At 33.4% G+C, this 12,502-nt stretch overlaps 1 protein-coding gene across 1 annotated transcript in view; it reads right to left on the minus strand.

Annotated features, from left to right (window-relative positions):
• The window catches only part of LOC132732790 (uncharacterized), a 52,417-nt gene that overhangs the window by 18,583 nt on the left and 21,332 nt on the right, over positions 1-12,502 (minus strand). The window contains exons 2-4 of the mRNA XM_060719301.1: positions 4,575-5,120; positions 1,597-1,815; positions 930-1,220 (exon numbers count right to left, since the gene is read on the minus strand). Of these exons, the coding sequence (XP_060575284.1) occupies positions 930-1,220; positions 1,597-1,815; positions 4,575-5,091 (1,027 nt within the window). The 5' untranslated portion in view covers positions 5,092-5,120. The remainder of the gene's footprint in view (positions 1-929; positions 1,221-1,596; positions 1,816-4,574; positions 5,121-12,502) is intronic.

The raw sequence follows: 12,502 nt of genomic DNA on the forward strand, positions 1-12,502 counted from the left end.
ATCTCTTCAACTATGAAGAAGTTCTTGATCAGACACAAAATATACCCTACAACAGACTACGTTAATTTTTGACCTCTAATTGTGACGTTGACCTTGGAGCTAGGGATGCAGGTGATGTGCATGACACATCGTGTTATTATAGAGACTATTTGTGCTAAGTATTTTCAAAATCCTTTGATCTACGAAAAAATCATGGACCGAAAATATACAGAATATGTTAATCTTTGACCTTCAAGTTTCATCTTGACCTTGGAGATAGATGACCGGTTTTTGTGCATGACATATTGTCTCATTATTGTGAACAATTGTGGCATATATTTACAAAATCCCTTCAAGGATAAGAAAGTAAAGGACCGAACACGACATATACTCTCAAAAAGACAATGTTGACCTTGAATAAACAAGTGCAACATCGTCCTTTTATAACAAATACTTGTGCCAAGTTATTTTAAATTCCTTCGATAAATGACAAAGTTATAGACCGGACACGAAAGTGTGAAGGATGGACGTCAGGACGAACGGACGGACGGCCGGACAGAAGGATGGAGCCTATTTTTTATCCCCTTTTTTTCTTCATAAAAGGCGGGGGACAATTAAAATTTTCGAAGCTGTTGCATAGAGCTATATTTACATATTTTCGGTGAGAATTGTATTCTACTGGTCAAATTTAGTTCCCCAAGTCAGTTAATTGATATTAATCTTATTACTCTTCATACCAGGGAACATGTTTATTATTGCTTCCCCCACCCCTGTTTAAAAAAAGAATAAAATCAAAAGAAAATAGAAGACGTGTAAAAAATGTCAAATATTTCCAACTTTACATGATATTTCCTTCTGATGGCTATATTGCCAACAAGTTGTTGAATTATTCATTGGGAAAAATTTATATCGGACACAGTTCATTTTGTGTAGTGTTTGAAAGTCCTAACCTGTAACATCGTATTGTTTGCCATCTATTATGATGATATCCACATCTATGGCTGTAAATCTTCGAAGATTCACTTTCTTCTCTAACATGCTTTGTAGTATGTCGGCATACATTTCAGGCATCGTAAATATGATGATGAAGCTTGATCCTGGCTCAACAGCAGATATCAATATTTCTTCAGGGGGAATACAAGCAATACTAGCCACGACGTTACGTAACAGATCAAGTTGTTCTTTGTTGTAATTTTGAACATCAGCTTTGACGTGGATCTTTATCTCCTTTTCCCCGACATCTAGAAAATATTTTTTTTCTACATATTTTTAAGATATTTAATTTCATTGAAATTTAATATAGCTTATAGGTAGTTCGTATTTGTTGAACGAAAAATAAAGATAACTAGTTATCGATAATTTAAACGTTTTATATATTTATATTTTTGCGAGAAGCAATCGAAGTATTAAAACAAATAACAGACTATATTGTAATTACAACTAAGTTAAGTATTTTTGACTGTTTTCTTACATTTAAGAGTTCAATATGAGTAATATCGAACTATTTTATTCATCTATTTGACATCTATCAAAGCTTAACGCACTTATTTCATAACTTACATTTGGGACTGTTTAGAAATTGAAGTTTCAAAAGAAAAAAATCAAATGATATATTACCAGGTCGTCTGTCAACAGAGTAATAATATATGACGTCGCCTTCCTTCATACAATACTCAACTGTTTTCTGAAGTAAGTCATGTTCTTGCAAAACGTAAAGAATTTTATTCAAATACAAAACATTATCTCTCGATATATACCCTCGTTGCTTCAAGACTGTGAACAATTCAACACACGAGTTACATTTTTCAAGAACTCCTTTACCTATTCCGTTTGGTCCTGGAAGAGAATGTGATATGATCATTTTATTAACCGTCTGCAAGTAAGATATACTTTTGAAGGCATATTATTATTATATAGTTTTCTATAACATCGTTTCAATATACCTTTAGCATGAATTAAAACCCGCTTTATTTAACTTGAACTCACACCTAAACTACAAACACAAATGAGCTGCGTCACCTCAAAACCAACATAATGGGTTTGCGACCAGCATGGATCCAGACCAGCCTGCGCATCCGCGCAGTCTGATCAGGATCCATGCTGTTCGCTTACCGACCCTTTTGCAAGTAGAGAAAATGATAGCAAACAGCATGAATCCTGATCAGACTGTGCAGTTGCACAGGCTGGTCTCGACCCATGCCGGTCGCAAACCCATTATGTTGGTTTTGTCGTGACGCGGCTCAAATTATAAAACGGGTGAAGCAATTTAATCCTAATCATTGATCTAGCATACTAATTAACACGTTGAATAAATATTATGTAGATTTCAGATACTAAACGTTATATTTCACACACTGTAGCAAATAATGTTTAGCTATTCTGCAGCGCCATTGAATGTTTTGATGCTTTATAGAACAATATTTAAAACTATAGAAGATACGACGTTCATGGTGGAACGTTTGCTATTGTTGTATTTTTATCAGGCACTTATTATCATAATTGGCGTGTATTTTGATTTAATAAAAGTGCCTTAACGAAAAAAGACATTTCAAAGAAAAAGAAAACATGTTAAAAAATGGCTTGAACCAACGACCTCATTCAAATACAACATAAATGCCTTATTGTGCTTTTGGCACTTATAGAATTTTGTTTGTGATCGCGTAACTATGATTAAATAGATTGAAATATGATGTCGTTTTCGTTAAACAGACGCAAGAGGTGTGTTCAATAAATACGCGGAGACTTGTCGCCATTTCCCTTTTTTAAGTATTACTAAGCTGAATTAACCTTATACAGTTTTATAGACGTCAAACATATTTAAAGAATTTTCAGCAAAGACTGCTGTTCAGTCATATATCAGTGGTATCATATGTTGGAAACGGTAGCTATGGAAACCACATATAACGATAACCGGCCCACTTTGGTTCTTTTTTTCAGATATTCGCTGTTAAATAATGACGTCGCATTTTAATGTTTATCGTGCCATTATCACCAAACCGTATTTACGCGCAATTCGTTGGCGTAGTGTATTTGACGTCATGTTATTGTGTGACGCCAATGATCCGTTTAACGACCACATTGTATGCTTATGCATTAAATTGGCTGAAGAAGAACATTTTCATAATAATTTTGCGTGTAAAACGGGGTTTTAAAGAAAGACACAATGCTCAAGGAATATGATCAGGCGATTAAGAAAACGGCAATGTACAAGAGTCATACATGATTTCAAGACGTCCAGCAAAGCTTTCATGACGACAAGCGCAATGGAAGTCCCAGGATTGTAACGTCAAATCACGTCATTGGACATTAAAGCTGCTCGACAATTATCGTCTCACAACAATTCGCGGATTATAGTATCGGTACAATATACTGAATTATACACGAAGAGCTGAATATGAGCACATGTGTGACGTTGTTACGACGTTAGGTCGATTTGAATGGAATTACCTTAGAGATACATGTTATTTTTAATTAAGTTTAATCCGTTTTTATTGACATTTTGTGTATACGTAAACTGTACGTTTATTTTCAACATGTAAAGAGAACGTGAAAATCCCATGAGTATTGAAAATAAAACAGCATTTTTCCGCGTGTTTATTGAACACCGATGTATATACCTAGTTAATAATCTTATTCTATGAAACCAACTTTGTTAACAAATGGATTAATGATAAGCAGTTGTGCACCCATACGTAAAATACCTTTCTTTAGTTAAGCAATCGCTATCGTTCGCACTGTGTCATATATGAATAAACGACCTCAGGTGCGTGAATATAATTATAATCATAAAAGTTGATTCACTTACACAGTTCGCAGATGTTTTGGTCAAGGTAATGTTACTGGCTGAACAATTATTAAATTTTATAACATATGCCTTATTAATTGCACCAAAAATCAATAATAAATAGAGAAATAAACGCCCAAAACGGCAAAAATGCAATTTTGTCCATGGATGGAAGTGGTTATTGTAAGCTACCATTCCCTGGCAACATATTTACAGACTTCAAATTTCGGATTTAGAAACATCCGCAGATGTCTTCACAACGGTTATTACGGAACCTTCAATGGGAAACAAAGCATGTAAGTCGACATGAAGACATTGGGCGAACCTATTAAAATGGAATTTTGATAGCAGTTATAAAGTATGCATATAACATACAAGACATCAAATGTCATATATAAAAGATTTTGTGAAAATAAATATATAAGTGGGAGTATTAAATCCAACCAACTTGAAACAGAAAAAAAAGGAACATAACTAGCATAAAACACAACATTAATATCATGCTTAACGATCTTCACGGATTGGAAATAAAATATCTTAGAATGAATTTACGATTCAACTTAGTGACGGGCTCTAAACAGCAAAACATTGAAATGATAATGATATATTACAAAGCTAAATGACAAAAGTGATATGAGCATTTACCCGTCACAGCTTCGGGTTTACTGGAAATTTAAAGAAAATTTGTAGGTAGGTTTAACATGTTTACAAATCACTATGTTTCACCAGTTCGAGTCGACCTAATTCTTGTCATGATGTGTAAATCTATATCGTGATTGCATTCTTATTGAACTTGTCAAAAACATCATACCTGTAAACATTAGTTTTATTCTTTTTAATTTTGTTTCGTCAACATTAGTCGCTATGCAATCAAGAAGTTCATTCAAACGCCAATCCAGTGGTGGATTTGGTGGAAGACAGAGTTCTTTCCGTTGATTATTCATATGTACTTGCCTATCCTGGTTATCATTATTGCCTTCCCGAGATGTTTGTGTTTCTCGTGTTTCAGATGTTTTGATTTCCGTTTCATCCTTTGTATGCGCGATGTCTACATCACCCATATCTTTTACTTTTACTTCTTCCTTATGTTCTACTTGTCTAGTATAAATTTCCTCTAAATCATTTTCTGACTGAGACTGGTTATACCCGTGTTGTCCTGGAGAACAAGTAATATTTCTGGTGTCTGGTGGTAGATAGTTATTTTGCTCCTTTTGATCTTTTATTGGAAAAGAACTCCTGTCTTGAATCGTCTGTGTATGCGAATTTGTTTGGTCTTCTGGTTGCCTTGGTGAAATAGCAAATGCGTCTTTACTTAAATCGTCGTCCATATTAATCTTTAAATCAAACGAAACTGAAGCTAAACAAAGATAAAAAGTTATTAGTATCAGATAGTATCACAAAGACTAATTTAGAATTACGTAGGTGTACAGTATGACATGACATTCTTTATTAAAAATGATTATTAAAACCGCAGCGTCAGGTTAATGTGTTAAATTTTGTTTGCAAATATGCGTTTCGAATTGAGCAACGTAGATCATGTTTTGTTATTCTTGACATATTTGTTGCAGTTGTTAATCTGTATTTAGTGATGTCCTATTCTTCCTTACCTCACCTAAAATTTACTAAATCTATTCGTTTACAAATTATAATTATTTGTATCATAGTTTGGGGACCTTTCTGTTGAAAAAATGTCAGAGTTAAATCGTATACATATACATGCACAGTGCGGTAACTGGAGTGCAGGTATCAGTTACCCGCACTCCAGATAATGCCAGTTGATTGGTTCATTTTTGCTGGGGTTTACATATTGTGACGGCAGAGAAAGGGAAAGGGGCAGAAATGTCATATTCAAATGCTCGTTCATTGGTTCATTTTTTCTGGGGTTTCGTATTATGACAACAGGGAACGTGCTGTCATGTTTGACTATGATACAAAAGAGAAAGAACACCAAAACACACGGCAATCTGATTTATACTCGGGGGCTACGCCCCCTCGTACAAATCAGATAGCCTCGTGTTTCGGTGCTCTTTCTATTACATATTAACCACTGGTACTTAGATCAATCTATAATTCTATATCCATATTTAATGAGCATTATAAAGAACTGTACAATTGAGAACATAGGACTGTTATATGTCTTTATTAAAGGTCACCTGTATGCAACAATTAAACAAAATTTACCGTAGGGTTTATGAGTTATGGAGATATATATATACATATATATCTTATTTGTATCATAGTTTGGAGACCTTTCTGTTGAAAATGTATCGGGGTTAAATCGTATACATATACATGCACAGTGCGTTAACTGGAGTGCGGATATTAGTTACCCGCACTCCAGAGCATGCCCATTGATTGGCTCTTTTTTGCTGGGGTTTACATATTGTGACGGCAGAGAAAGGGAAAGCGACAGAAATGTCATATTCAGATGTTCGTTCATTGGTTCATTTTTGCCGGGGTTTCTTATTGTGACAACAGGGAACGTGCTTTTATGTTTGACTATGATACAAAAGAGAAAGAACACCAAAACACTCGGCAATCTGATTAATACTCGGGGGCTACACCCCCTCGTACAAATCAGATAGCCTCGTGTTTCGGTGCTCTTTCTATTACATATTATACATATATCTAAACCTTTGCTTTAAGAAGGTTTTTTTTTCAGAAATGAAGAAACTATAAATAATCTATAATATCATTATTATGAAAAATGTTTTCCTATTGGATATTGTCAAGAAATAAAATCAGGTAACAAATTATACAAGCAAAATGATTGTTTCTAAACCAAAAATGCTTTTCATATGTATAAAAATGTTACCCTACTCTACCTACTTTAAACACTTATTTGACAATTTTTATATGAAAAGCCTTATTTAAAATATACTTTAAACTAAACACAATAATGGGCATTTATCAAAGTTTGCCTAAGTTTTTATTTGAAGTATATTGATTGATTATGCGAAATATGAAATACTTTTACCGTGTAATTTTTATTTTTTAAACTTTGAAAATATCTGGTATCATATTTGCTGTTAAATTAGGCGTTTTTTAGCAAATTAATACCTACAATAACTATATAATTAAAATTAAGCAATTTTCTCTTCCACAAAGGATCTGAAAAATACATAAATAACGTTTAAAAGAAAAAAAGATGCCCATTCTGGTGTTTGAACCTACGCCCATCAATTCCAATGTAGTTGACAAGTTATTCTAGCCTATTTGAATACTTTTCAAAGTGGAGGTAATGTATTACCCATTGGACTATCTTAATACTAGGCGCATATTTTAATAAGTGACAACCATTCAATTTAACCATCATTTGCACGTTGAGTTACATGTATGATATACCGTTAGAAAGAGTATTGATTTTTCAAACAAACGATCTATTATGGCACGATTTGCACGTGTAATAAAACTTTAGCAGGTCATTTAAATACATGTTGTTTTGTATACTGGTTTGACATGGCTGAGTTGCATCATTGGAACTCGAGAACGGGACCGCAGATTGCGGCGTATATTTTCGATCTTGTAACGGTTTTTAAAAACGTTTCTGCTACATCTAAATATGTAATAGTTACCGTACGAGGAATAGGTCTGCATAGTATTTACAGACCCGGGTGGCGATTTGAAGACCGAGAGAGCGTAGCGATCGAGGTTTTTAAAAGGCCACAGGGTCTGTAAATACTATGCAGACCTATTCCGGGTGCGGTAACTATCTTACCTACATGCTCTTTTGTTTTTCTATCCATACGTCAGTTTTAGCTCAGTATTTATTATTATTACCCCTCACTTTTTTCGTAATGCTAATTTCCCATAGGCCTCTGGGAGTTATTTTTACTGTTAATGCAAGTGTACCACGTGACTAAAAATTTTGTACTGTTACATAGGTAACAGTATTTTTAAGCGGTCACGTGGTCTATTTCCTAAATAAAATGAAATAAAATGGCCGCCATTTTTTTTCTCGATTCATTCTTATTTTCAACGTTTAACCCCGATAGGACATTAATTTCTCCTCTGGAGTCACTATGACACTCATAAAATTTAGTTGTTTGCACCCTGGTGTGCTTTTCGCGTATAAAATATCTTTTTGCTCAATAGTCAAAAAGTGAACATCCGTTTTCAACGGAAGTGATTGCAATGTAAATAATTATGTGTCAAACTGGAACATGCAGAAGATTTAAGCATGCAACAAAGGATTATTTAACAAATTTAATCAGTGAAACGTTACAGATATGGTGGACATAGGATATCATCGTAATTTTGTCAAAAACCATGCTAAGAATATTCTGGAAACAGAAGGATCAGATTTCACAGATCATAACCGTGTAAATGGGTTAGTGTTTTGTTTCCTAAATAAAACCTAGCTTATTGTATGTTTATGGTTTGTAGATATCATCACATGCTTAAAGAATAAAAGAAAAAGAAAACTTCTCAAGTAGGCATACAGTAAAGTACACTTTAAACTTAAAAGGTAAGGACAGTTTAGTTATTGTTACTCTTGGTTTATTTTTGTTACAGTTAGATTTAGTTGACAATTTCAGATCATCTCAGTATTTTTGTTCGGGGTAATAAAATAAATAACACATGGGTTTGTGGGTAACAGTAAAAATATCATCCCTCGTAAAAATACTGTTACCCTCGGCTACGCCTCGGGTAACAGTATTTTTCTCGGGATGATATTTTTACTGTTACCCACAAACCCATGTGTTATTTATATAATATTACTCACAAGAAACATACTACTTATTTACTTTATCATGTTTAAGAAAGCATTCCAAAACCAAGCAAAGATACCATCCGCTATGCCCTTGTAATTTATTCGTTCACAAATCAGTTGTTATTTGAATATTCTCGTGATTTTCGTGGGGTTTCGTTAGGTAATGTACTTGTTGAGTTGAGTCACAGAAAATGAAAACAGAACTTGTCGAGTAGGGAAAGGTAAGATCATTATTTGATATATGAATACATAACATATTCATGATATAAACAAATGCTGAGGAAGATTAAATGTTTTCTAATCATAAAAACGGAACACTTCATCTTTATATATAATAAATTTCATGGTAAATAGATGATCAGGCTATTTCTTATATAATTTAAATATACGATTTTTTCAAAGGAAAGTAAAAGACGGGGTTCTATGAATAAATATTAGTCATACATGTAGTTACACCGTTGTTGTTGTTTTTTATGATGGCTGATTTTAAATGTTCTTCCTTGTTTGGAAGAATTTTCTTTCCGTGTATTCTTAATTAGCATTATCCGTTATAAGACGGCATGTAAGCACGCGGTCTAGAATGGAAGCGCAAGTCGTATTCTTGGTACTGGTATACAAAATCCAAATTGTAATGTAAAAATGACTGGGACAAAATGAGAAAAACGGCCTTATACTTAAGATGAACTATACTCTCACTGAAAGTAATATTTTGGAAAAAAAGAAAGATGCAGAAGTTGACTTTGATTCGATATGCCCCAATAATAAAATCGTCGTATATATCCTATAATGCAGAATTGTTAAAATAATGCAGGATTGTGCAAATTCCGACATAATTGTGGAAATAAATACTGAAAACTAGTATCTTATGAAGCTATATAGTTCGGCAAATGTGTTAAGTATACCAAAAATCAAACTTTAAAGAAAGGCTTAATGTGCGTTGTTATACTCATTAATATCGGCGAAATACAAAACTTCGACGCTAGAACAGTAAGCCAGTTCGTTTTTCTCACTTTAAGTTATGAGGGTACTTACAGCCGTATGCGCTAATTAATTTCGAATAATCTTTAAAATATATATCGACCCTTTCTCCTATTCAAAGTGGTCATTATCCCCCCCCCCCCCACAATTCAGCGTTATTTTACGGTGAATATTGTTGTGTACTGTAATGCACGAGTTTCTCGACTTCACATATTTTCTATTGTATAGAGAACAATAGAACAATAACCGGTCGGTATCTATTTGCAGACCTGTTAACCGGTCGGTAAGTGATTTACTAGACCGCTTTTAACAAAAGAGCCGGTAGGTAACTTTTAGTATTATCCGAGTGTATGGACTCAAAAAATATATTATTAATTGAAAATTGAACCCAATCTGTCTCTTTTAAAACTGGTCAAATTTTACGGTATTATAAAAAAAGACAAGGAGTGACATCCGCCATTTGCCGCAACGTTTTCAGCTTTGGCTACAATTGATTACTATTTTTTTCAGAATTTTGTTCCCGTTATTTTTGTCAACTATCAGGTATCGTCCGGATATAACGTTAACGGTTTATTGTTTACACGTGTTGACATGTATAGGCGGCATTATAACGGGCGTAATCGTGTATTGATTTGTTAAAATGGAGAAAACAGACACTTTAGTAATATGGTCCAACTGATTTTGCCTAACTGAAAAAAAAGAATATTAAAACATGATCCATAGATAAATATTTTAGGCACTCATCTCGTATTCATTACTAGAAAAATTAAAACAAAAATCAAGCATATCAAGGGGGATAACTTACACCGAACGTTTCGGTAAATGGCGGATGCCACTCCTTTACTTTTTTTAATATACCGTAAATTTGACTGATTTGTAAATTAGCAGATTATATTTAATTGAGATTAGATAATTAAAGACCACCCGCTCGCATAATATAAAAAGATATTCAAAGGTCGGAGAAACAATATGTAAAGCCATTTATGCGCCGCAATATGCGGTCCTGTTCCAGCGTTCCTATGAGTTGCATTGCAATTTGAAAGAGGAGCAAAATGCGTATTGCATAATTCGTGAGTTATTGGATAAATGCTAGTCAGAAATGACAACGGATATAGATTTAGTTAATTGAATGAAAAGTCAGTTCCATAATGTACTATTGCCAGGAGGGTTAAATTTGTTATTGCTTTTGAAAAAAAAACTCGACATCTTAGTAATACGCTGAGACACCGGGGATTCTGCCTTTTTTCTTTCCTCCTATTAGTATTTATATAATATTATATATATTATAACAATGGATACAACTCAAAATTGTTCTATTCATGAAAAGTAATCAGAACGCAGTATACGACAGCTTTTCATTTTTTGATTGTTGAACATTCATACAAGAATCGATAATTTAAAAAAAAATGATTCACTTTGATACATGGACAAAATATTATTAAAATTAACATTTCGTGTTTCATTTTACACACGTTCGTAATATTTTGGTTTGTTAAAACAATATCTAATGCAAATGTATGCTCATATAAAAAAAGTTTAATCATTTAATCAGTTAAAAATCAATCATCTACCACAATCAACTCATTAATTTTTGGTACAAATTATTGTAACAATTATTGTTTGTTTTGATCATTTCTATCCTCGGCTTCCATTTTGAATGAGCCCGTATGTTCCATGCATAAACCCTATTTCTCCTAGTGACTGTCAATTTCATTGTCTAATGAATAATAATAATCCGGATAAAGACAGGGTATAGCAGCGACGGTTAGCGGTTTTTTTCATCAGCCAATGAAAATACTTGGAACATAAACACACCTGCATCATGGACGACAGTTTGACACTCAATATAAATATTGAAATGTTAGTTATTTCCTGCAATGTTACAGGTTTTAATGAAGAGTTTGTAGTAGAACTTGGGTATTAACTCTTTCATATATTAACTTCTATAATAACTTTGGTTGAATAGAGGATATATTATACAGTTTACACGTGTGAATGCATTTTACGAAACCGTGCTTGTAATGCGTGGCCACTACTTGTATCACTTGTTTATATTATTAATACATACATGTAGATTAAATAAAATAATAACAGATTTCCCTGTGCGCTGTGATAGGCAAACAAACTGGTCATCGAAGATTTATACCGTATAAGTATTTATTTCTGCTTATTATTCTGCAATTTTGGTTAAAATAAGAGGTTTCAGATTTATGCGTATCTTATTTCAGCGGTGTCATCATTCTCGCATTGATGCGTTTTATCTCTGCGTTTTGATTAAAATATTTGAAATAATTAACCAAAATAACAGACAACTTTTCAAGATTTGTTTAGGTTAGTACATTACTTCCAGTTAAAAATGCAGACGACTAATAATGTGTTTCGTCGTAATCACCATTTACCGATATATACACTTTAATTATCAAAATCCAAAACCAACATCATGCAATGACAACAATTTTAACACTGTATAATGATTGTGTATAAATATGAAGTGAGAAAATTAAACAAAAGCAAACTCACAAATAGACACACGATATTGTACAAAATTAACACAAAATGTAACGTTTATTGCAGGTTTAAATGCAAGGGTCATTTTTTATCGAGCATTTGATAATGATATCGCTGCTTATATTTTAAACGAGAACATTAAAACAGCGGCATTAAAATCGGTATATTTCGGACACAATTTGTATGCTCCCAAACATGTAGCATATAGTCGCCGTTTATCCGTCCGTCCGCTTTTCTTGTCCGGGAAATCACTCTGTAACAACAACTGATTTCAACATGAAACTTTGTAGGTAGATAGATCTAATTGCACAAGAACCGTAACTCTGCCTTGCCTTATTTTGGAGTTATTGTCCTTTGTCCATTTTCATACTGTGAATTTTGTCTCTGACAAAACTCTAAAACTATAAGAGGTATCAACATGAAACCATATCACTGGGAAGTAGTGCAGTGTTCTGCCTTGCCTAATTTTGTAGTTATTATCCTTTGTTTATTTTAACATTTTATACTTTGTTCGGGACATAACCTTAAGAGGTATCAAG

This window comes from Ruditapes philippinarum, unplaced genomic scaffold, assembly GCF_026571515.1.
Source record: "Ruditapes philippinarum isolate M1 unplaced genomic scaffold, ASM2657151v2 ctg963_1_1_1_1, whole genome shotgun sequence".
NCBI lineage: Eukaryota > Metazoa > Mollusca > Bivalvia > Venerida > Veneridae > Ruditapes > Ruditapes philippinarum.